This window comes from Oxyura jamaicensis, chromosome 3, assembly GCF_011077185.1.
Source record: "Oxyura jamaicensis isolate SHBP4307 breed ruddy duck chromosome 3, BPBGC_Ojam_1.0, whole genome shotgun sequence".
Taxonomy (NCBI): domain Eukaryota; kingdom Metazoa; phylum Chordata; class Aves; order Anseriformes; family Anatidae; genus Oxyura; species Oxyura jamaicensis.
In genome coordinates this window covers 54,477,224-54,504,492 of record NC_048895.1, presented here as the reverse complement: position 1 = coordinate 54,504,492, position 27,269 = coordinate 54,477,224, and the positions used below count along the sequence as shown (strand labels likewise).

Here is a 27,269-nt window from a genome sequence, read left to right as displayed (position 1 = left end):
TGTAATGGAATAATTCCCTCAAAAGACATGTGACATCTTCAACTACAGCCTACTTTTTCTCCTTTCACGGAGCACTTTTCTGGCTGTTGAGGGCACAATTCATCTAACCCCAGTTTTCTGGGCATGAAGATTTTTCTCCCAGCCTGGCATGGTGTTCCTGTATACCAGCTGGAGCTTAGCTCCTCTGTACTGACCCACTTGGAGAATACTATGTGCAGAAGAGGCACTCAAACATACCTGTGGCTTTGCACTCAGTGCATGTCTCAAGCATCTTTCTTTAAGAGCCTGAAACACTTCAGTCTCCATCAAGTAAACTTATTACCAAGTCTGATTTAACCTTAAGTGGTGTCATCGTTAACATGGCAAGCAGAAGAATTTTAATGACAAGAATCATTTTATTCTCTAGCTCCTCAGTGCTCTGAATAGATCCCAAATCCCCAAATGAGAGCAAAAAATGTATTCACAGGGAAAAAGTCTTTTTAAGATCTAAAAGCAAACTATAGTATCTTTTTTGTTGCAATAAGAATTCTTTGATCTATTTTCTTCCTTCTAGTTTCCCCTTTTTCTTTTTTTTTAAGAAGAAAATAGATTTCAGGGAGAAGAATCTCTACCATCAAATGTCAGTATTAAACCATAAATCTGATCAGAAATCGTAGGGGCAAAATACCAGATTGGTATTCTGTGTCTTCAATGCAGGAAAAAACATTTATATTTTGTTAGAAGAAAATATGTGACAGTGGAATTTATGTGACGACCATGTACAAATAAGCATGCCCACAAAACAGTTCAAAGGGATAAAAATACCTGTATGAAATCTGATGGGCAAATTAGGAAATTGTAGTTAGAGAAATTCAGTTGCTACTTAGTGTTTATAGGGAAGCACAAAGAGAACATCAAAATGCCTGATCACATCCCATCTGTTACTACCTCTTGCTGGATAACATCTTGGCTGCCAAAAAAGCTATTTAAATTTACTATATTGCAGCTACTGATAAATATCACTTTTGTGAAGATATAATACTAAATAAGGTCTAGATCTGAGGATAAAGCTTACTAGCACTTGTGTCAAAAAGATCCCAATTTTGCTTAGTATAACACCTGTACTCCTACAAGCCTGTTCTTACTCCTCGCCCCTGTTTGTGATATGTTTTTCCTAGAGCATATACTACAACAATCCTCAAAAGCTAGATCGTGTCACCAGCAGAAAGAAATAAACAGCCAGAATGGAAAGGATGACAAAAAGAAAAAAAAAAAAAAAAAAAAGAGGAAAAGAAAAAGAAAAAAAAAGGTACTGGGGGAAGGTGATGGAGAAGAGGAAGGCTACTATTCAACAATTTTGGAGGTGCTTACTCCGGGCACTTTCCACACAGATCTGACAGGCACAGAATGGTGCCATGAAACTGCCTCCAGCTACAGAATACATTTTCCAGCACATCACAGCAGCTGCAACGGCATCAATTCTGCTTGCAATCCATGTCCAAACAGAAAAGTTCTCAGTGGTCCTATTTCAGCATATCTCAAGGACTAATTAAATCCTCATTACTATCTTCTAATTATTCCAGTGCTCTGGGATTTCACTGAGCAAGTCCCCAATGGTGCATTAGATGAAAAGGGTTAAATAACCTGTGTTGATTTTGAGGCTCCAGATCTATTTCAGACCTTTAGCATATCATCAGCATTATCATGAATATTTAACTACATACCGCTGTGAAAATTATAAGGGGAAAACAATTAAAGATTTTTTAAAAATTAATTCTGACCCATATACATTTGCACTAATAAATAAGGCTTCTTTAAGTATCCCCATTATGAGGGTGCTTGCTGGAGTAATAACACGAAGTCATTAACTGTTTCCATTAAATTCAATGGTTTTCAGGAGCTCCCAATTCACTATTTTACTATGAGATTGAAACTGGACGTGTAGATACCCAACTTGAAAAGCATGAAAAATATTGCTTAAAATTGGTATGTTTTCTATGCTTTTTCAAAATTAGGTAAGGAACCATTCATTTCTCCCAGAGTGAAAGTGTCTGTTTCAGCATTACTCTGACACGTTTTTTCCTATTAGCCTTTACTTACGTGAATATCCATAAACACATCTCCTAATGGACATCTCCCTTAGGTTGCAAAACTATGAGTGGGAGTATAAACTAAAGGTCAGGATAGAAGACTTCCTTTTCACACTTCGGGAAACTAGTTCAGGGGTTAATTTGGATATGCTGGTTTCTATTTCATCCATGCAGACACCTTCTGGCCCACAGAGCAGTTTTGGCTACTGAGCACATCCTCAAAGTGCAGCTTCCAAAACTTCAACAGATCAGATAGGTTGGTACAGTTGAGAATAGGGAACCCTGTCCTTCAAGTATTCACCAAATGGGTACAACAGCTGAGGTATTGCTGCTTCCCTACATCTAGAGGCTGATGTAACTAAAGTTTATGAAAACAAAAAATAAAAAATCTACTTTTGGTCACGGTAAAGAAAAACCTGGAGAAGCTATATGAGAAACAAAGAGCAAAACATGGATCCCTCCCAGCAGTAAGTTTCAATGACTAGCTTCAACAGCCACGACTACATTTTCACGTGTTATTCCCAAGTAATGGTAACTGCTGGGATTCAGCAGCAGATAAACGCATGTGTAGGTGAGCCAGCATTGCTCCTCCTGCTTCTCCAAGAGACTTCTGACCCCAACCCCACACAGCCTGCTATCTCCACAGCTCTCTGACTCCACGTTATCTAAGTGATATGGGTCTAACTTCAAGCACCAGTACTTTGAAAGTTTTGTGAGTTGAGACATAGGTTATACACATAAAATTACAAGGAATTTCTTATCGCTTATGTAGACGATGCATATTGGTAGAACTGAAATAGTTTCATTGAGGGCATCAAACTTCAGTGACTGGTAACCACTTCTGGGATGCGAAGAGAAGTAAGCTACCTACAACAGTATGTTCACTGGATCCAAATGTACCAGTCTGACATCAATAAAATTCAAATTATTTTTAAAATGTAAGCAACTTTGATGCAATCATTACAAAAAGTATGTAATAAGCTATGTAAAAGTAAGCTAAGAGCACAGAATTCCAATCTCCCAAGAAATTCCTATTACTGTACATACATACATATCTTACCACCTTTACTCCTCTCATACACAGAAGGTACGTACAAAAATGTGCTCATTGCTTCATACTGCACTGTATGACAGGGATGTATAGCCTAAGGCAGGCAAACACAAGAAATCCCAGCTGGGTGCTGAGTAACCATGTAAAGTAGGATAAAATATAATCAAACACTTCAATAATAAAGATGTGTAAACTTAATGGCTTAAGGTAGTGGTTTAGCACCCAGAAGTGCTACAGCTCAGACTCCACCTGATAATCAAATTTCACAATATCTGATAGATAACATTTTTTTTCCCAAACATTGAGAGCAGAGGATTCTCTTCAGGAAACTGTTAGCAGCCTGTTGTTCATTCAATTATTTCTCTAAATGAGGAAAGAAATGTTATACAAAGTACTAAAACAAATAACTTTACCTTATCCTATGAAGGGTCTCTAGACTTTTTTTTTTTGGTAGAAAATGCATCAGTAAGCCATGAGTTTAAATTACTGTAACAGATGCCTATGGATCAGGTGTCCTTAGCAGCAATGATTTTCTGCTCCGGTTTTTATCAGTAAATGACAAGCACCTTCCCTTTGAGTCCCCATTACTCCCCCTCCTTCCTGTCTTCGAGTTCAGTGGAAACCAGTTCAAGCAAGCAAAGGAATCAACTAATGTAACAGCCTTTTTAAAAGGTGAAGTTTTCCATTTCAAAGGAGCCTCTAATCAATGACAGGGCGCAAAAGGGAATGCACGCATGTTTATGCACGTATAGCGCAGACTTTAGAGAAGCTTTGGGGAACACGTTCTGCAAAATCAATATGACCCAGCTAGTTACAAATTTCATATCTTCTGCATGAAACAAATGAACTTCTTGTACAAGATGGGTCACAAGGATCATGCATATTACACCAGATTCTACATACGAAATGTGAAAAAATGTGTTAACATTCCCAGACACATTTCCTCTAAGAACATGCCCACAATTATCCCCCCCATAGACAAAGAACAACACTACATCAACCTGTAAATTTTATTTTCCTCACTGTTATATACTTGTTTGAGTTCTCAGTTTTAGTAGCTGTCTTCTGAATTTTACTTCGGCATGCCCCTCTGCCTCCCCTGACCATATACTGACACCCAGTTTTGTTTTATAACAACGGTCAAAGGGTTCAACCAAACCATATGGCTTTGTCAGATCCACCTAACTCGTCCCCTAAAACCAGATGAGGAACACACACTGCAGAAACAATTATTACTGAGCAGTGCCACATTTAGTGCCAAGACCCAATCATGCCAAGAAATGCACACATCTTTCTGAGATGCTTGGCTCTTCAAAGGCTCAACCTGATCCACTCCCACTGTCTTGTGACTTCTGTCCTATAAAACATAACACTTTTATATTGGGTAATGAGGCCACTCTTTTTTACCAAGCATGTACATTACTCTAAAACAAAATTTAAGGGTAAGTCCCTGCACTAACTATGTATAAAGAATGACCTGCAAAGGAAATAAAATAAATGAGTTGAATGTGGAATTTTCTATTATAATGTTCTCATTAATCAGCATTCCTGTAGGAGGTGACATCCAACACAGAAAAATAGCAAAAATTAGGACTCTTTCCTTCTCTTTGTGAATCCTCTTCGTTTCTCCTGGATGCTGTCCCAGAAATTTGTCATTCTGTGAGTTCAACTTGTTTCACTGTGAGAAAACTTCTAGTATTTATGGTATCCCCATATGGTGCTACTTGGAATATTTCTGGTAGCAAGACATTTTAGGAGGGGCATTTCATAAATAACTCCATGTTTATCACAGTTATCATGTGTCTGTTTTGCAAGCTTGTTGCTGGCACATGTTAACCACTGCATGGACAGGATGCCCAGTTTACAGCAGTTGATCATATGGCCATGTGTGAAGGCTGTAATAATTCTTTTTTTTTTTTTTTTTTTTTTTTTTTGTGAGCTAGGGAGGAAGGAGGCAAAAGGAAAAGGGCTTAACATTTACAAACAGTACCATTAAGAAAAAATATTTCTCCGTTTATTTTGGTGAGTGCTTGCTAGGAAGCAATGTTTTAGAACAGTGCTGCTGCCTACAAGGTTTTTCCTTGTACAATTTCTAAACATTTGAACTATTTGACCTAAATAGTTGGTTTCTCTTTATATTTAAAGATATTTTTATTTCTAGAATTGGGTAAAGCACTAGCTATCATGTCCATGCAAAGACATCAGAGACAAGAATTCTAAGAACAGTAGCAAAACTACAGTGCTTGTAGCTACTAAAATTTCTATAGTACTTTCTATAGATCTCAATTCCAAGACAGACAACAAAAAGTTGAATTTTCTAGGACATAAATCAAACATTTACAGAAAACTGCTTTTATACTCTGGGTATTTACTGTATTTTAAAAAGGTCTTGTTTCCAGTTATGTTTTGGTAAAACCTGCTATTCAATTGCTCTTTCCCCAGAGAAGGAAACCCCCAGAGCCTTTTAAAATAAGGACTGTCATTATTTTCTCTGGGAAAAGGACAAAAAAAATACCAGGAAATCTCACATTACTAATGTGCAACTTAAAATGAAGACTGAACTTGGCACCAACTATAAAAAAGACCCAAACACCTAACAAACCTCGGTCCTGTGGCATTGGTGACTGGCTCAAAGCAGGGTGGGAGCTGGATTCTGACTGGCTGCCAGGAGGCTGCGGTGGCATCTGACTGCCTGTAACACACAGAGAAGAAAGGGAAAATAGACTTGTTTTTAACATTGCAATGCACAAAACCAAGCCTTGCTGCATTTTTAAACCACTTAACATCAAAAAAAGTACCAGCTGTATAAGTTAAAAACAGAGCTCAACAGGTTCAGCTTTTTTCAGTTTTTTTTTTTTTTTTTCTTCATTTTTTGCTTTGGAAACCCACGGAGGAAAGATGCATAAACATATTTAGCAACAGGCATGGCAATGGAATGTACAATTTTGTATTGAGCGAGTTCCCAACCTCACCGACATGATCCAATTTATAGCTGCAAATCTCCTGACACATATTTCTGTTAGAGAGTTTAACAAAATCCAAGTCTGCTGAACAATAGGGCTCATCCTGCCGAGCTTAAACTGGCCTCCAGCCAGGCAGACATGGCCCACTGCCAGCAATATTACCAATGAAAAATTCAGTCAATACAAAAATGACTAACAACAATAAAAAGTATTTCAATGAATCAGTGGTTTTAATGCTATTTGAATGTCCACACAGAACATGGGAATAAAGAGTAATACATAGGTGTGCATGGTAAACGTGAAGCATGTTTGAAAGGGAACAGACAGAAAAGGGGTATCTTATTATTCAAATAAGGCAAAGGGAAGATATTTGTTTACTGAAATATCCATCCAGAACAGACAGGCTCATTTCTATGGCCTCGTTCGAAAGAGGAAGAGTGGCACACACAATGGTGCCTGTGAGGCTCAGGACACTAAATCTTCCCTTTCAATAGTGCTACGCAGTGCTCAAAGCAGGTGCTCATTGAAGTCCCTTCTCTGGGCCACAATTCAACGCCCGTGTCCAACACAGGGCCCTCGCCACCCCCACTGCACTGCTACAGCATGGCAGCGGCTTTGCACCCCACAGGAGGAGGAAAACCAAGAGCTGGGCATCTCCTGGCCGCCTGGTTGCTGCTGGTTTGAGTCACCTCTGCTCTCGACAGCCATAGCAGCTTGAAGACCACCTCGGGTTAGGCAGCAAGTATATATTTTAAGCACTTAGCCACTGCAGTGACGAGCATGGTATAAATAGCAGCAGACAGATTTATATCCCTCATCCTCAGAAACTGCTCAGATTGTTTTCCGTTTAAAAGAAATGGAAAGAATAAAAACACATGAAATAGATTTGTGCCTGCTGAGAATCATTTCCTCGTGCTTAGCAGCCACCCTTTTTTAATGGCTGAGGCGAGGATCCTGTGGCTATTTCTGGAGCTGGGAGCAGAGCTGAAGGAGAGCCAGCAGGGGTTGCTCTTTCTTTAGAGCTATGAAGTGCCCAAAGCTGGAAATAAAACTGAGGAAAGGGGATGTGCCTGCCCTGCCCTTCCCTGCCCTGCTGCTTCCCGGCCTCAGAGCCACCAGCTATGGCAGGCCTGCACACTGGAGCCAAGGCAATGAGAGAACTGAAATGAACAAAAGGAAAATCCATAAAATGTGGGGTGTGACCACCTCCTAACTACTCAGCTGAGGTGCCTGTGTGCTAGGAAACATGATGGGCAACACGACTATGAGCGGCTGTGACAACGGTCTCAGACACAGACGCTGGGCTGGAGGCCCAACGATGCCACTCAGCGCCTGCAGCTCTGGGATCCATGGCCTGGCTGGGAGCGCCAGGACGTGTGACCACAACACACCAGCTTGTTTTGATGCCACTCGTGGGCAGGCTGTGGCAACAGTATGTGCCTGCACTGTAGTGAACACCTTCTGCTTGACAGAAAGGATTCGGTGGCTCGAACTGTAAACAAGCAGTAGCGCCACGCTAACGCGGTGAGCTGCCGCTGCCACCGTGTGCGCCCGAGGCACCGCTATCAGATGGAGTACTTCCAGTAAATCTTGACTGTGGTTCTGTTTTTTTTTTTCTTTTTTTTTTTTTCTTTTTTTTTCTGAAAACCATATAAGATTTTTCAAAATACTTAATAGTAGAGGCAAAGGTACTCCTGACTGCACCCCACAGCTCCCAGTGGGACCCCCACCAGCTGGAGGCTTGGCAAACTTTAAGAGACATTAATATTGCATGGAAGATCTGTACGAGGCAATGTATTTTGACTACATTTATAGCAGGTCTTTAACTTTTTACATTGATAATAAGTTCAATTATCTGGCAGGAACCTTATCCTGCACATGCAGATGTGCAAGCACAGACAGGGAAAGTCGAACTCTAGAACTGAGCATATACGACATATTACAAATAAATCATTTTCATCTGCATCCTTTGGGAATCCAACCTCAGGAGTTTTGCAAATTCACTGAAAATGTTTATAACCTCTGTAAACATTAATGCTATTTTAGTTCACTTTTTAAAGTCTGCATTCTGGTTTTTTGCTTGTTTGTTTGCCTTTTGGTATTGAAAGAAACAGGAAACCAGAGCTGTTGTTTCACACAAGAAAACAATTTCATAAACAAGACAACCAACTCTACACACATTCAGACAAGGAATTTGCAACAGAAGTTGCCATTATGTTAATTATCAGTGGGTACTACAAATGATCCAGGTGCTGGACATGTGGAGTACTGTACAAAAATATTTTCAATTGGCCTGTCATTTTACCCTTAGAAGTGATCTGAAAGGTAAAAGGAAGTTAAGCATCCAAATACCTTTGAAGGCTTGAACGGAACTCTTAATTTGGGTATCTAACTCCTATTGATTGGGAGTGGATGACAGGACTTTTAAAAACCTTTGAAGATCCTGTCTGCCATGCTTTCAAAGTTCTTTTGTCAAGAAAAGAAATGACCTTAAAGATTTTTTATTTCTTTCCGTTAAATGATATTAATCCTTCTGCCTTTCAGCCAGTATTGTAGCTGGTATTCTTGGAAGCTGCTTTAAATTATACATGAACATACTTTTGTATTTTATTAGGGAAGGAAAACTTTTACAAAAGAAAACAATCTATTTTCTTTTTAGACATCAATTCTACGGCTATGTAAAAGGAAAAAAAAACAAACACAATTTTCTTCACTGACAGAATACTGCCTCTTTTGACCCAATGATACGCAGATGGAAGTTTAAACAGGAATGCCCTTTTCCCATGTTTTGTATAGTATTGTTATCACACTGCTGAGGTACTCTACCTGCCAAAACTTTTGCAAAGTAAACACTACTGATGTTTCACAATATTTTTCTTATGCAAAATCACAGCAAATACAATAATGTATGTTAAAAGGGTAGATAATGCCTCACTCATTCTTTCACCTAGATTTAACAGAGGAGCAAAATGATTTTAAAATGCATATATATTAAAATTAGTTGCTACAACTACCAAAAGCAGCAGATTACCTTATACATTGTAGATTTTTTTTTAACAAAGTAAAATCAGTTGAAGAGGTTGAAGAGGTGAGAGAATTTGAACTACTTAATAACATAGTTATAAGCTGGTTTTCTATTTTAAAATTTATGTTAGAAATGCTTTAAAACATTTTGCATGAGACTCTGTAAATCTATGCTTGAAATAGTAGACTGCATTCATTGTACCTTTGGAAAAGGTGGTCTGAGAAAAGTACTAAACGGTGATTGCATTATAATGGTAGCCATGAAATTTGCAGTTAAAGTGTAAAAAGTAAATTCCTTAGAGCCAACATAGCAAGAAAGAGCAGACCTTTGATATCCTGCTGGGGAGGGGTCCTTATGATGAATTACTGCCCAAATCAGTAACGTTTTGAAACATGCTGAGGGCTCTCTGCTCCCATCAATGTAATGACACTGGAGGATGCTTGGTAGCAGTGCTCGGTACCGCTCTGGACAATACCTCACAGAATTGAGCCTGAACAATTGAATCAAGAAAGCACTTCAGTGATAACAGGTTTCCCCTGGGAAATTACTGGTTAAAGAGGGAAGGAGGGATATCAGTACAAGAATTTTAAGATGCGTAAGGAACTGGGAAATGGGGACCAGGGGGACTGATCACAGAAACAGCCTGAGTTGAAAGGGGAACATCAGGCTGTAGGAAAGTTAGAAGTTAAAGATCTTGTGGCTCGTATTTGGGACAATTCTCAATCTATTTTAGGAATTAAGCAGTAGGACTCTATTAATGACATTCGTTAGCTACTAAGTAGGGAAGCATAGTCAATAACACAGATGATCAAATTACTATCTAGGAAACTGGACCACCTTTTGTATTGGAGTAACAAAAATGCAAAGATCTATACTTACAGACCAGAAAAAGGCCTTTTCTAACCGAAAAGCTATAGGATTATCAAGTAGAAATGGGAGAAGGCAAGGAGGGAAAATCTGACTACATTTTTCGACAATTACAACTAACCATTTGCTGTCACCCTGAATCAAAAAAAAATATATTACTAGGATGAATTAGGAGAATTATTTCCAGTGGAAGTAAGGAAACATATGCCACTGATGATGTGCCACTGTTGAGCCCTTGTGCACACAAAATTAAAAACAAGCCTAATGCTAACTGGAATTGGAACTGAGAATGGCTACGAGCATGACATGATGGGAGACTGAAGGAGGGCATATTAGTTAGCATGGCAAAAAGTAAAGCTGCTATTTTGTGACGTCTTCTTAAAAATGTATTTGTGGCTAAACATCAGGGAGGGAAAAGAGCACAATGTTTAGGATGATAATCAAACCATTACTGGAATTTGAAACAACTTCCTTTTAGGAATAATGAGGTCCAGGAAACCTAGTGAGTATTAAGATGAAACCTGATAAAATAATGGGATTATATCACAGTCAATGTGACAGTAAAGGCTCGCAGACCGGAAGGGACACTCGGTCTCAGATCCCTATATCAGAAATGAAAGATCATAAATAGGCTTCTGTATGGGATTGTTTTAAATGGGCTTTTCAGGAAATTGGAAGTGAGGTGCAAATGACCTCAAAGGAAAGAAGTTTTTCTATGGGCAGCATAAAGGGAGACTGATCATGTGGTTTGTGTTATCTCTTTCATCTTACAGAGCCTATGACCTCTAAAGAAGAAAGATTATTTTCTTCCTTAATTTATGCATTGTAACCAAGCTTCCTGTTGTATCATCAGTATTTTTAAAGTGACGTACTCATCTGAACAAAAACCAAGTGTTGCCTGCGTTTCCTCAAATTAAGACGCACAAAATATTAAAGCCTTCCTTGTATTCACATGGTAACAGATACTTTAAAAGGTCAGCAGCATGAGGACCCTTTCAGATTTTCAGACCGTATCTTGGCTACCCACACCACCAGGGCCCTGTTTCACCACCCAGGAGGGAAATGCAGGCACCTGTGCTCCAACCAAGCCTTCTGGCTTCACTCAGCACCATGCTGCAGCTAACAATCCCTTGCTAGCGATGGCAGTGCTGGCAATCCACTGCTGCCTTCTCGCTCAGCCAATTTCCACCTCTGCGACCTGGGAGCTCCGGAGGAGCCCGGAACCCTCCAGCCTGGGGGTGGTTTCAGCTGCTGGCTGCGCGGCTGCCTGAAGGTGAGACCGCAATCAGATGATTTGTTCCACCACAGCAGCGCAAAGCAGCTGCAAGTGTGGAGATTGTCAACGTAGGCCAAATGTAGGGATGTTCCACATTGCAAAGTTGTCCAAAATATTGTTGGCTTGGCCCTGACTTTCCATATTGCCTCTTAAAACAAACGCATCATTCTCCATAGACACCAGATTCGCAAGTATACATGAGTATTGCTCACAAGCCATTTAAAATCATCAAAAGGTAAAACTCCTCTGTTCTCAAAATACGCAATTCTGACTGCTAATCCTTAGAAGTTATCCTCCATGTTCTTCTTCATATCTGTATTATATTCAGTGTATCAAGGACTGGGTTCTGATCAAGTTTCACAGAGGTCACCATAACTTAAGGGCTAAATTACTCTAAAATGTGCATTAAAAATATGCAACACCGAGTTAAGGTGTCCCGCAGAACCTTATCTCCGACTTTTCTTCACACATATGCAACAGCATAAACATCTTTATTTCATGACCAAGAGCTACTTGTTTGACATGATATAACATTCAATTCTAAAACAAAGATGACACTGACAGGACGAGGTAGCTATTCAGTATCTTGTTTCATCCTCATTATTCAGCGTGTGGTCCCAAGGTATTACTTATGGAACACCATCCAAATGTCACCCTCGCTACAGAATAATTCATTGCATTATAGACCATTTTCTTGTTAAGAAAAAAAAAATAAAGGGGAGAGAATTATGTGGCTGAAGCTGGTATCTGGCAAATTGGCCGTCCATGTTTTATTCCCAGGTTGTATAACCCCTGAGTAAGGTATGAAGACTATTAAGAAATACTCAGGAGTATAAAGTGAAATAATTGCTAGTACCACCTAAACTGACAATGGGCTGAGTGTCAAGTTGCAGGAAAGCAAATATTGCCCCGCAGGCAAACGCTTTCTTTGCTTGGGAGGGAAAGGGAGCAGCACAGCCGCGGCAGGAGGCCCTGTTTCATCTACACCCCATCCAGCAGCCACCTCGGCGTTTGGACCAAAGTGAAGCACCGCGACAGCATCGCCGATTTTATTTTTTTATTTTTCCTGAGATTTTGGCAAGAAGCCCGAAGTCAGCTGTCAATAGAAATTTTCAAAAGGCTGCAACTCATCCAAATACGAATGGATTTCCAGCAGGCCATAGAGAGCACCTGTCTGCTTGACAACTATTATTCCTCTCCAGCAAATTTCGAAATCCTGCTGCAAACCAGGAAGGCACTAGAGCCCCTCAAAATTAAGGGCACGTCATTTATTTATATATATAAGCAAAGGCGTAAGTCAGCCTAAACCTAGGGATCACTGCTTCCCTATCCTCAATAACACCCCTCCTAGACCTGTAATTTCACTTTACAGTTATGAGAAGTTTCATTTCGGGGGATCAAATTCTTTTGACTCCCACCTCTGCCTAACTCCGCGCTCATTTAATGCATTATTTCCATGAAGCTCGGGAGAGTTCACAGCACACGGTATTTCTGCTGGAGGCCAATCCAGACTCGCGCAGCCCAGGATAGCAACCAGTTAAATCTTCTCTAATCCCTGCTTTCAGAAATGGTGGCTCACGGAGGCTGGAACGCAGGAGCTGAATAGAAGCGGCAAGCTCGTATTTCTCTCACCAGGCCAAATTAATAAAAACAAAACCTGATTTCTCCTCCTCATTTTCCTATTCTTCCTCCTCCCCAATATTTTTCCTCTTTCAAACACTTTTTTTTGTTTGAGAAGCTTAATGTTTGGCTGCCTTCTGAAGAAACGGGCACAGTGACAGATGAAAGACTGTATTCAGCGTATAATTCAGAATAGGAAAAAATCGACCGCTGTGCATTTAAGATTCTAACAACCTTGCAATTTTGTATAGCCGTTTTCCCCAACCCGTTCTTTTGAAGAAATCTGCTTTTATTCTGTTAATAACTAACCACAGTTGCAGCAGCATGGATCCGATTAGCAGTTCTTACGGTACAAAGGAGAAGGGGGGGAGGGCTGTGAACAGGGTTGCCAATTTGTCCACCTGGGTCCCCAGGAGAAAGATTAGATGAGGCGCTTGCTCCTTTTTTCCCCACTCGCTCACTGCTCCGCACTAGACAGACCTCTTCAAAGCTCAGCCACTGACTTCATTTTTTTTTTTCTAAAGTCTCATTTAACCGCCCCGCCACATGTTTTGCACTCTGTGCCACCGCGTCCCTCCAAAGCAACGGTGCAAATTGGGATGAGAGGGGGCTGGAGAGGCTGCGGCAGCAGCTCGCCCAGCCAGCGCATTCTCTCACACCTCCACAGTGCCTTTGAATTGCTTTTAGATTTTCTAAGCTGTATTTTGTGAAATCAGTGTAAAACAGCGAGAGAAGCGTCTGTGTTCTTTAGCGACTGATCCAAGCCCTGGAACCGCTCCGTATTTCTTACCCTGTCCCTTTAAGCCTTTCATAAAAATGATAGCTTTGCTCGCATTTAGACTGAAAGGCTGCATGGATTTAGTCATTCGTAATTACTTGGGACGTGACATTACATGTTTGTTAATGCAAAAAGCATATGCTTCAGCTAGAGAAAAAACATTCTCAACTTCTCTATAAAATGTCAATTAACCGGAATATAAAACTGCTATTGATGCAAGTGCTAAATAACTAAAAGCTCTTAACAAAGGAGAGGGCAGTATTTCCTCACTCTATTTTGCTCATTTCTTCCTTCCAGAAACGAAACCTACCCTGTCACACACCTGAAACTTAAAGCGCAAGAATTCCATTTAGGAAGTAAATCCAAGTTCCAAAAGAAAGAATTTTTCATTATCCGTGCCCATTCTCTAGACTTCATTTATTACTACAAGGAAAGTTCTTCTCTAAGCTGTTCTTCGTTTTGTCTACCAGTTTTAAGAGCCTGAGAAACACAAGAAACTTCCAGTATCTGCCACCTAATAGAAACCTTCAGAATCCTGATTTTATTATTGCCAAATTTTATCAAAACCATATATCAACTTTCATTTATAATATTTCTGGTGTAAAATCATGCAAGATGCCAAAGAAATTGTAAACATGAAATAAAATTGCGTTTTTTAATCCGTATTTCTTTTTTCTTTGATCCATCTCCATGTAGGAATTGTTCCGAATCAATATTAATCATCAGGTGGCGTTAGCTCTGGTGGAGTTTCACTCCTCCCTGCTTCTGAGCCTCTCAAGTTCAGGCAGGTAGGTGGAAAGTGGAGCAGAGCTGATATGTGGCAACGAACTATTTTGCCTGTCCTGCCTGCTACTTCTTGTACAACTCCATCGCCTGTGATTAATAGGCATTTAAGTAGTAAAATGCGTGCGCTCTCATTAATCCTATCCTCAGAAGGAACAAACCCTTATAAGACGATCCATAGTTTCTCTTATTGCATTAGAATGCACGTTGCACAGCCAGCGCAGTTCTCAGGGAAGAGGGGGAAATGGCGAGTTGCATGCAAAAAGGCTGAAAACACCTGGAGGCAACCCAGCCTCCAACAAACATTTGGTGGGTCTGATCTTCCTGAAGACAAGATCTATCATGCCGTATTTCATCTTGCTCAACAGTGATAAGCTTCTCAGCCCGGTGCAGAAGCAGAGCGGTTCCCCACGCGTTTTTCATCAGCTGGGAACTTTCCTCTGGGTCGCTCCCTCTGCAAGGTCGCGCGGGCGGCACGCAGCCGCTCGCCCCGCCTGCTGCCCGCCGACACCGCTCCCGTGTCACTTGCTGTTTGGAAGGGGGAGGATCAACATTAGCAACCCCTGGTTATATCATTTATAAACATGCAGATGTGGATTATTAAAGATTAATGCATTTTGGGATTGGTGTCGGCATTCCGTTTGTCTCATGCCGAAACCAATTCTGTTCTTCATTAGTCAACGACAACCCGCATCACCCTGTTGTGGAAGAAAAATCAAAGGTGCAAGCGTGAATTGAGAATAAGTGATGAAACTGATTACTAAGAAACTTAACGGCTGTAATCAATCAACACATCACAATAATTTGAGTCCACTGTTATCTGGGGATGGGGAGCAAACAGCAAAGCTCGCTGTCAGAGCCAGTTGCTCTCTCCTGTTTACTTTCTGAAAACCCGCTTGGCAATTCCAACTCCGTATCTACCTACGGAGCAAAGCTGTCAAAGAGCCGTCCGAAGCCTTCAACAGTTCAGCCCGTATAAGCTCGGTCCCCAAGGAGGAGAGAGCATACCTTGCTTTTCATTGTTTTGTTTTAAAAATATTATCTGCATGTAGTAGAAATATTCTCTTTTTGAGGCTACATGTCTGTTTTCTAGCTGAGCTAGAATTAATTCGAGCCACTTTTGCAATTATTCAGGTTCTTTCTTCTAAGGAGGGATGTAACACGTACCTGTCTAGTCAGTTCTGACACTAACCATGAAGTACGAAGGATGCTTTAAATATCTCTAATGGCAGTGATACACAGTCCACATTAACCCTGAAAAACTAACAGCCCACCCCATCACAGAAACAAGCCACTTACTCCATTTATGCTATATTTTATCTGGGTATAACAGCCATCTTTCAACATCTACAAAAAACTTCCAATGGGAACCTGAGAGACTTCCCAGTCATCGATCAATCACTGCTTGATATTGCAAAGGAGGAGGGAGTGAAAGACAACCTTTTAATTAATGATAATACAACAAATTAATGCTCTATCTGCAACACAGGAAAAGAAGTAAAGAGGATCTACGTTTGTGTAGCCAAATAATAATGACAGGAAAAAAAATGAAACTTTCAGAAACAAATATAAACTGTCTTAAATTTCTGGAAAAAAAACCTGAGTGGGCTTCACAAAAAAGAAATAAATGAATGGGTCAATGATTAAATGTAAACAGTAATACTTCAATGACAGCCTTAAAGTATGCAAACATATCTGTCAAATCTTGGCGGCTCTGGTAAGTCTATTTGAATTTTGCCATGTGAACCAGAGCGCATGCATAATTATGCAAAGATTTTAATTGGATTTCGACAGTCGCCTTTCTCCAGGTGGATTCGTACCAGCGCAGGGCGATTGGTGAGTCACGGAGCTTCAAGAAGCGGCCTGCTGCACGCACGCTGCCAGGACACGCTCATCAGCTGCTGCCCCAGACGTTTTGCAATGGCCAGGATGGCGAAAACAGGCCTGGCAGGAGTCCGGGGAGACAAATAATGAACGGGATAAAGCACGGCCAGGGGGAGGTGTGTGGATTTGTCTGTCTGGGGCAGGTTAAAGTGAAGGGTTTGTAGGGTGCTGGCTTATGTGAAGGCTTGTAGGGTGCTGGATGAGCCCCTGTGCTGTGCTCGGTGGCCCCTGCAGGATGGCGAGCCGATGGGGCAGAAGCAGTCATCACCACTGTCTCATCTCACATAGCAATTAAAAGACCAAACTGCACTGTCTGGCTGCGAAATGTAAATGGTGACAAACCAGATATTAAGCAAGTGAAAACACTACAAACTGAGAAATGAAATCTACCACTGAAAACCACCACCCAGGGCATGCTGGGTTTGGTGATTTTTTATTATTATTTTTTTTTTCTATCTGAAGCTTAACTCAGCGATGATGAAAAACAGCAGGTTGATGGCTTTGGAATATGAAACCCTCTATTGTAGGGAAAATACAACAGGAGGAACTTGAACAGTATGTCTCTGTCTCATTTCATTTCCTGCACCTGTTCTGGGAAGACCACCTCTGCAGAGGACACCTCCCTGATCTCTCTGACCAGCTTGCAAGGAAAAGAACAGCTTTGCCAGTGCCTTCTGTAGCACGGGCTCTTCTCAAGAAAACAGACTGAGACTATTTGCTTATTTCATGATGCCCTGAGCCAACAGGCTGTTAAATCAGTTGTGACCCAGGCTGAATTCTAAAAGGTAATGCAGTTTAGATGCTCCGTATCCTAGAACCAATGCCTCCAGACAGAGTGCTTAAAGCTTACCTGTTTTTCCTCTTAAACTAAAGAAAAACTCTATGTATTGTTCAAACCCTTCAAAAAACAGGGTTTTAAATGATTGTTTTGTGAAACATTCATGTATTTCATTCGTAAGCATTCTAGATTTGCAAAACTGCTGAATAGATATTTTGTGCACTAGTAGTGATTAAGAACACAGCTACGTCAATGGCATTTTGTGTCTTTTTTTTTTTTTTTTTTTTTTCCTGGTCTCGATGCCAATGAACAGCATGCATCTTCCCTGCAACAAGCTGTTGCAAGGTTTTTGCCTCCGGAGAAGCCAAGGGGGAAATATTGATAGATGTATTAAAATAATCCTTCTAGACAGGGGGACCACGGCCATTTTAAAAGGATGTAACCCTCATTCTTGTTCTGCAACTCTGTTAAGGTATCTGTAATACTTCAACAAAGAATACAGCATTGCAAATTCACTTTCAGATGGTAGTCTTCTCTCCCTCAATGTTTGAGAAGGGTCCATGCTGTATAATGTACCCGTAGCTGTGATCAATGGAGCAAGCATGTGGAACAGCTCTATGCCAAGCAAAAGATTTTTCCAAATTCTTGTTTAAAGCAAGATCAGTCTAATCGGCTTGTCTTGCTGCAGCCATTTCTGGAAACATGACAATTATAAGGCTTCTCCTTTGATACGGCATGAAATAAAGCATTGTTCCTATCACGATTTTTGCTTTAAAATGTCCTTTAAGACTATGACAGATGAACCATTACTCATTTTTTATTCTCTCTCTCACTACTTACTTTATTAGCCAATCCGCCACACATTGACAAACATGCACACTGAGGCAAGAAGTCCTGGTACAGCCCTCTCTGGGCACCCCATTCCCCTTTTGCTCCTTTTTTGTTGCCTGGAGTGCCATGGTAATTCTGTCCACGATAGGAAGGGAAGACCCCCTGGTCTGAAGAGAGCAGAGCTGGTCGCTGAATGGCATGCATCCACTGCCTCATGGAAGTGCCCGAACTAAGAACCCACGGGACTGTTCATCAGAGGAGGGTGCTCACCACTGGTCAGCATAAATCAAGGTGACTGACAGTACTGTTCCTAAGTGAGAGCATCCACACATAGATTTCTTCCCAAAAACTGTAACTCCAGCTGTATTCAGGCTCCTTTGTGTACGAAGACATCAATGTAATTGTAATAATAAGAACTACAGTGCAGCTGACGCTTAACAGAGTGAAAATAACCTTGTTTGTTCAGAAAACAAATGTAATAAAAGTGCAAGTCAAAACACTGATCTATGTGAAAATACTTTTATATATTTCTAAAGACAGCAATTGCTATTTATTATTAGTATAGCATATTCTTATTTTCTATACAAATAAAAATTGCTGCGGAGGTTTAAAAATAACATAATCTCTTAACTCACACAAAATCTGCTCATCCATCATGGGTTAAGGGATCTCTGGCCTATCAGCAATCTTCCACACAACTCCCAATATTAAAAATTTTTGCTGCTTGCACCACAAGGGAGAAAGAGCTGACAAAAGCCTTTGGCCGGTGAGATCAAAACTGGGGATGCTTGAGGGGGAGAAAGTGTAGTTTAGCTTATTTACATTTTTGCTTTGTTAGTAAACCGGAATGGTTGGAGCAGGAGGCATAAAAAAAAAAAAAAAGAAAAAAAAAAAAAAAAAAAAAAAAGTGAAATTAACATCTCCTAAAGCTTCTGGCAACAGCAGTGCATTTTGATGATGTGCTGTGTCAGCTTCCACTAATGGTTTAGGGTTGAATCAGGCACAGTTCAAGACCTAAAGCAGTGCAGGGCATCGCATCTCATATTTTGGAAGAACGTGTACCCTAATTACAAAGATGGCTACAAAGTAAAGAGACCAGGAATTCTGGCAAAGCAGAATAATAATCCACTTAATAGCGAATCAGAATACCATTTTACATCTTTAAAAATCATAAAAGAGTAAGATTTCAGTTCTGTAACAAAAATGTGTCTGAAAGGGAATTTTGAGAGAAAATGGTTAACACTTCTCTTTCAAAACTAAACATGGCAAAGTTGCTTTTTCTGCTCTTAGGGGTTAATCTCCCCGATCTATTCCAGTAACGTGCACGGAAACAAAGGCTGTATATGTGTGCCACTTACCACACGAAATATCTGTCCAGTATTTCAAAGAGTACAGGAAGGAAATGCCCACTGAGCTAGGGATGTGCCAAAGCCAGCGTTGCCTGTGCCAGTCCATTCCCATGAAATTCACAATGTGTGATAGAAAGCAATACGGGAAGGCAGATTTGCAGTGGGGTGGGGAAGCGGCTTAAACAGGCAGTGGAAACGAATCAGCCATTTGGGAGGTTTATTAAGGGGCTGCCTGTTTGTCTGCCCTTTTGATGTTAAATTAGTCGTCAATTTTGTTGCAGTGAAGGAGGCATCGCGAAAAGGATGCTTCTCTTCCAGCAAACCCTGGGAAAGCAACACCTTTATTTTAACGGCCTTCCCACCAAGAGCCCCCTGCAACATTTTGGCTTTCCCCAGCCATAGCTATCAGCAACACAACAGCTGCTCATTTTACAATGACTTGCTGGAGAGAGAATGATTGAAAGAGCCAATCTATGTCACATGGAGAAGCTGTGGCACAACGTCGCAGGAGGTAATAGGAGAGGAATGAGGTCAGAACAAACAAGGGTAGGGTGAGAAGGGAGAGGAAAATAGCAGCGAACAAAATTATTAAAGGAGAGATGCTAGACTACACACAATATATGTTTAAAAACAGCTACAACCTGAGCACTGCGAACAGCCCCAGAAATGCAAACAAGCTCTGTGTTACTTTTTTCCAGTGCCTCGTGAATATGGCAGATGAGAAAAGCCACAAAACCCTAGTAACGAAGCACAGTGGTGGGAATGCAGTTAGGTGAATGGGGAGAACGATGAGCACAGCGTCGTTCACATGGCTTGGAAACCCGAGCACCCAGCAGCGTCCCACTAGTCACGGGGTTTTAAATAGCAGTCTTACTCATTTCATTTTGTAGCTTGAGAGAAGCAACAGCAGCAGCAGCAGAGCTACTGCAGCTGCCTGGTTTTCTTCAGAAGACAGCGATGCATTAGCTCTCACCTGAGAGCTCACCTTTATCAAAACAGCTATAGAGAGCAGGAATTTGCCCAAGCTGGGGAACCAGCAGCAGGCGATTTTGATTTAGTGCCATTCATAAAAACGCTTCCTGAGCAAGAGGTGCTTTGTGTTACCGTAACAGACTAGAAAATTGGCATTCAAAATGGTGACACGGTCTGTATGAAGAGCTAATACTTTTCATTAGGCCAGTCACAAAAACAAGCTTTTGGGCTCAGCTGAAGCGAAGTGACTCTAACCCTGACCTTTCAGCCCAAAGCCCTTCTATTTTTACCCCAGAGGAATTAACTGGCTTGATAAAAGTTATTACTTTTCCCTACAAACTGTCCTGCTCACATCCTTATCTGTCATGGTTACAATAAAGCTATTTTCAACTTCACAACACTCTTCCTGTATTCAGCAGCCAGGCTGCTAAAGTATCAATTAATTTATTTGCCTGAATCTGACTGCTCAGAGATACTCAGAATTTAATCAAGCTGAGAATTTTCCAAGAAATCAGAACATCAGTCTGCAAACAGAAGTCAAGACTTCCTGTAAAGCCAACAAATCCGGGTCCTGACTGTAAAGTGCAAGGATTAGCTCAGGCTGTGGGAACCGTTACCTTTCCTCCTAGGTGGACTATTTGACTTCACTCAACAACAGGGAAGGGCTTTGATGCCACACAGTGGGAGATGCGCCGCAAATACAGGGTCACCACCCTTCCTGTAATGCACAGGGCTCCTGTCCCATTGCTCTTCCTGCTGTTCCTGACCCACCTGAGCACATCCTGCCAGCCTTGCATTTGCTCTACAGCATATCTAACGAAAAAACATCACTATTTTTTTAACTGAGTTCAAATGCTGATTTTTATTTTATTTTATTTTTTGGTCAGCTACTGATACCACCCCAGTGTAATGCTAGCACTGTTCCATCCTTAGCATTCAAAATGTCAGAAAACAATAAAAAACTTGAGCATCAGAAAGGGAGCAAACTCATCTGAAATACCAACCATGTCACTTTTTTCTTCTAGGTACCTTAAAAAACGTTCACAAATTTCTGCATGTACATGGATGATCTTGTGTCAACTCTATGTGGCACAAGAAAGCAAGTGGCAAACACACCACCATCATTTACATTACTTTTAGAGGGGCTGAATTCCTAGTAACATGTTGGCCTTTGCAAATATAAATTAATATCAAGTAAGAAATATTACACTCAAATTTTACCCCAAGTAACATTTTCTCAACACAGGGTTCGAAAACTTCTGCCTCATACTAAGGGGTCTTAAGCCACCATACAACTCCAAGAGCTGAAGACGACAAGAATACACAGTAAAAATAAAAAAGGGACCCTGCAAGTAATACAGAAATGTGACAGATGGATGATAAATGAACCAAACACAAAAATTAGGATCAATTATTTGGACTGGCCCATGAATAAGACATTTAGCAAATACACATGTGGAGTCACGTTCAGAATTTTGAGAGCTCTGAGGGCTTGGTAGCAGAAATGATCCCTTCTTTATTTATGCATTCTTTTTTTTTCAGAAAAAGACCTTTAAAATGCAAGATTTTCCTAAACTGATGAATTATCAATCTTTTAATATAGATATACAATTATAAACCTTTGTATTGATTTTATTTGTTGGAACAAGCTTACCTGGAATACTTGCTGGAGAAATGGGACCAGACCTCGACTGGTTGCTTCCAACAGGAGAGCCTACAGGGGAAGGCGATGGGCCCCCGGGGATGCCAGAGAGATGTGGAGAAGCATGAGGGGAGAATGGAGACTGTGCAGGGTTGCTCTGCTCCCCTTGGCTGCTTGTAGAGCCTGATGCGCTAACAGCTGAGCTCAGCGTTGCTTCAGTTCCAGTCGGCAAGTCATCAATGGATCCAGACAAATCCTGAGGAAAAAGGAGAAAGAACCTAAGTAAGAACTAATACACGAGCCACAGGACATGAGAACTGGCATGGTGACGAGGTCCATTTGTTTACTTATTACAGCAGATAACTAAGAGGTTTTCTTTAATGCTGGTTCATGTAGTTAAATGATGGCAGAAAATGAGGATAGTATGTACAATTCTCGGCTTAATCTCTAATTCTTTTGAGAAAAAGAACAAGCAAGGGTAACAAATGAATTGGAACCAAATTCACTCAACATTGAATTTAACCTTTTCCATCTGGATTAAGCTTTCAAAATTAATCCCACAAATTCTGCCTGAGCATACTAAAGCTAATGAAAATGATACATCAGTTTCACTTTCACACAGTATTTCATTTTGGGGTTTGCTCCTGGTAGAATCACAGCTTATTCACTTCACTCTTTAAACCACCACATGAATGACAAAGTAAAGGTATAAAATGCACAGCCCTCGTAATACAAGTGTTCAGCTCCTTCGCCTTGCAGAAAAGAGACAAAAACAAGGTCCAACCCTGTGCAGCAATACAGGACCCACTGGCCACCTAGGAGTAAGGAAGGTGGCTTCTCTACTTCCCTCAAATACTGGTTTGACTAGCATCCAAGTTTACAGTTTCTCAACAATTTTATTTGAGTGCACTGCGAAACAGCTGTTTCATTTCAGTTCATAACTGTTGCATTTTCAATGTTTTCAATGAGAAATTTCCTCCAGTGGTCAAAGCACATCTCAATTCTAACTACAAGTTGCTGGGCACATTCCCTGAAGCTATAGTTAACACTGTTCTTTGGATCTGTGGGAGTAATTTGCTTTTAAATCATTGTAAAATCAGATAAGAAGAAACAAGAATGTTGTGACAAAGCAAGCATGTGCCCCTTAACTCTCAGGAAAAATGTTAATTCCTAAGCATGACAAAAAGATCTCAAGCAAACAGAAAAGCGCAAAGATAGCTGCGCCTCCATCAACTTTGGTGAGGCACAAGTTAGGGAGCACACTGCTATTTCTATTAGTGAATTGAGGCAGGGAGCTATTTCACGGGTAAAACAAATCATGAAATGACCTTTGGGGATTCAAGTAATTGGGATGACACAGAGCGTGTTGCTTTTGTTGATAGTTATTTCATTTGTCTGACTCATGCAGGTTGTTCCACTGGAGACAACAGGACCAGAGACTTGAGGAGTGCAGATAGCTGGGCTTTGCCTGGGCAAGGAGCTCAAGAAGCACAGACTTAGTGCTATCTCATCTTCATAACAAAAACATAGTTATTTTTACAAGTTATGCAACCTGGACAAGATTCAAAGTGGTGTATTCAGAGTAAGAGTGTTGCCTGATCCCCATTACAAGGGGCTCCCAGCTAGTCTCCCCTAATAGACAGACAGTCTTCCAAGGCATGGAAATAGTAGGATTAGCAGCTTAATCACCAGGAGCATTCATAAAAACCCACCTAGAATGCTATGTGCTATTCCTCCTTTGCATAAAGGTGTACTTAAATACAACTGACCCAACTTAGCTTTCTCCAGGACACCTCACAGACCGTATTTCCAAACATGAATTAGATACAAGACGTCAGGCACAGCTCTCACCACAGCTTCATTTTACTTTTTCGACAAGCACAAAATTGTATTTGTATTTCATTAGGCATATGAAAAACAAAGATTGAAGTTTTCGAACTTAATTTACGTGTGAACTCTGCATTCACTTGAGAATTGAGTTCCAAGTCCCTGCAAATGGAAATTTAATTGTGATGCTGGCAATAAACTATTTTCATTGTTTCTTTTCTGAAACTATTAACTTTAGGAAATGTAAACACCACCGTTTGATGCTGCATACAGTAACGCCAGAGATTTTCCCAGTAGAAAGTGCCTGACAAACAGGTAAGCAATTACTGTGTTTCCATACATCACACGGCATCCTTTTAAATGGAATCAAATCGCTGCTGTCGTAACGTGTAACAAATGCTGCAGGAAGTGCTGATAAAACAAATGCTGCTGAAAAGCATGTAATAAAACCCCGAAAGCCGAATGCCGCAGAAGAGAGCTCATTCAAAACAAACACAAATTCTGCATAAAAAACTAGACAGGCACCCAACTGATAAAAGATACTGAAAGCGCATGGTGTTATGTTTAGAATAACAAAGTTTTTAAATGGTGTTTGGATTAAAGTGTTCACTTGCTGCAGTAAGCCACAAAGCACTTGAAAAAAAAAGCAAACCAAAATGAGGGAAACCCACGAAGTAGTGGTGTCCATGAGGAAATTATCTCTTCAGAGACTGAGGCAAAACTCGCCCGTTCACCCCAGCACCTCCCTGGCTTGCTGAGTGTGGATGTGGGAGAACGTGGGGCCAGGAGCGAGGTTCATTTCTCCATCAGGCCGCATTATGGCTCCTCGTTCCGCTAACCTCCCGTGGGGGTGGCGTGACTGACAAGTCCCAGGCATTTCCTCAAGTGCATGCCTTCAAGGGATTTCCTCACGAACCTGATGCAACTCATTCATAAAAGCAGAAAAGAAGGGAAGAGGAAAGCTTACGTGATGCCAGCCAACTTAAAGCACCACACGACGCCACGCTGCCCCCAGAAATGGCGAGCGCAGCAGCCAGGTGGGGGGGGCCCGGCACGCCATGCCTCGTGGCAGCACAAGCAGCAGGATTTCCTTTCGAGGCCGGGAAATGCACAGGGACACGTCCAATTCATCGAACTCATCTGCCGAGGGTGTTATCATGGCAACGGGATGAACCGCATCAATCGCAAACGCTGATAATAAGGCTATTCCTAGGACGGCACGAAGGGCTCTCGTCTATACGGATGCCTGCGCGTCACTCCACAACGTCTACTCTGTGTTACGGGGGGCTAAAACGGGAGCCATCTCTGCCACTCTGCGCAGGGTAGTTTGTGAACCATTATTGCATGTTTCTTCCTAACCTGTGCTTCATGGCCTTACCTAGTCTTTTAAGGCAGAAAGCATGAGTAGGTGAGCAACCGGGAAACTACCAGCATACAAAGGCTTTAGAAACACCTCCGTTATCCACAAAAGCTAATTGGGAAATTAAAGAGCACAAGAAGAAAGACTTTATTTGAAGCACCTGGACCGAAAGAGCACAAGTTGGCTTTCTGTTCTCCTATTATCAGTATTTTAATGCCCGCTTTTCCCTCAGCGTAGCAGAACAGTAATGAAGTCGTGCCACTTCCACATCACAAGCATTTATTTGTAGAGAAGATATTGTACACGTACACATCATATATGTAAATTATATGGGTTTACTTGCATTTACTTAACATATCCATATGTAAAGCTATTAAAAAGCCTGCTAATAAGAGAAATTCACAGTGGTTTAAGCATACAGCCTAGTTAACAAAGAAGCTCTGTAACTAATACTCCTCTAGAGGACAATTTAGTCAGCAGGGCACCAACTCTATTCTTCTTTTATAAGTACTATCAGATCTATGATGCCTGTAAAGAACAGAGAGACCTTACTTACTGCATCTCATTCAAACCAAGGCACCTTCAAGCTACAGTGCTTCCATTTATCTTGTTGGAAAGTTGGCAGGTTAGGTAATTGCAGGGATTCTTTTAAGGGGCTGAAGTCCCCGTACCCTAAGGCATGTCTTAAATTTTGCCTCTTTTCAGAGGTTTTATCAGGAAAGCACTAATTTCTTTGAGTAAAACGTAGCAAGTCTAGAATTACCAGAAACCTCTTGTTATACAGACCTGGTTCTTGTAGAATAATTTTACTACTCTTGCCTATGGTATTGGTATGGCTATATTTTCAAATGTGATACCAAATCTAAGGAAAAATAGAGGACTTTTTTTTTTTTTTTCCTCCCTCCATCACATATCCATATCAAAACTCTGTATTCTCTATGTCAGCTTTACATTCTGTATTATTCAGGACTCTCCAAACAGCTTTCCAAGTTCATTTCGAGATTACACCTTGATTATAAACTGAAATGTCCCTATGCAGGAGTTCCCTCTTTTAGTTAAGTGTTTTACCTCTGTCTTCACTTCTAGCCTCACCTTCCACCCATGCACAACCTTTATCCTTGTCCCTGTGACAAGTACAAGAGCTAAAATGAACAGGATCACATTGTGCTCAGGATTATAATGTTATGCCTTCCTGGTGGTATGATCTTATCAGGCTGACAAGAGAGCCACTCTTGGAATAGCACACCAATTTACAATTGCAACACAGCCAGCAAGGGGTAGAAGGAAGTAAACTGCACAGAGGCACGAAACCCACAGCTACCTGCAAACAAAGCACAAGAAAAAACACACAGACACTCATATATAATAATATAATACAATCTAATATAATATAACCTTAACCAAGGAGTATTCCTCGATCCAATAAATAGCAAAGAGGAGACTTCGTAACTCGCTAGCACCACCACGATTTTACACACAGACTGTGACAGGATTAGAGCACTCACTACGGAGCAAAAATTTACACTGCAAACACTTCATGAAGTTGGTGGTTTTGCTCAGGAGTGTCCCAGCAGCCATAAAACATAAACAAGATTTTACTGGAGGAATCCCTTGCTAAATACCTACAGCTGAAAAACGATGAACGCCTCCTCTGAAGTCAGTAAAACTGAAAAGTGCCCAACAGGTCTAGCAGATAGCCAGCACCTTGCTAAATGAGGTCCGACGCTGCTAAATGACAGCTTAAGTTCACTGACAGGTTGCTGGGCTTTGGGGGTCTCTCAGTGGGCTTCTGCATAGCGTACACAGCCTGAGGGTTATTTAAAGTTAAACCTGCCTGCCTGCAGGGCCCGAACCGCCCTTGCTCCACCCTGGCCTTTCCACGGTGTTTTTGTCAGGACGGAGGACAGTACTGCTTAAAAGGTAGAGTCCCGCGCGAAATACCCATCGCCTCAACGCGAGTCACCGCTTTAGCAGTGAGATTATATATACACACAAACATATTTTACATATAAGTATGTAAATATACATTCACGCAGACATCCACTCGGCTATTGTTTTGGAACCACGGGGGATTATGAACAATATGCTCTGTAATTGAGATTAACTTTGAACAAATCATTTGGCTGACACACACACATACGCGCACAAAGAAAAAACCCACAATAGCTCTGTTTAAATTTCAAGATATTTGTAA

General features: G+C 41.0%; 1 protein-coding gene across 3 annotated transcripts in view; it reads right to left on the bottom strand.

Annotated features, from left to right (window-relative positions):
- ARID1B (AT-rich interaction domain 1B) overlaps nucleotides 1–27,269 on the bottom strand; it is a 323,165-nt gene that overhangs the window by 78,451 nt on the left and 217,445 nt on the right. For all 3 annotated transcript variants that reach the window (XM_035322604.1, XM_035322603.1, XM_035322602.1), the window contains 2 exons: nucleotides 21,901–22,144; nucleotides 5,723–5,812 (listed from right to left, as the gene is read on the bottom strand). In XM_035322604.1, the coding sequence (XP_035178495.1) occupies nucleotides 5,723–5,812; nucleotides 21,901–22,144 (334 nt within the window). The remainder of the gene's footprint in view (nucleotides 1–5,722; nucleotides 5,813–21,900; nucleotides 22,145–27,269) is intronic.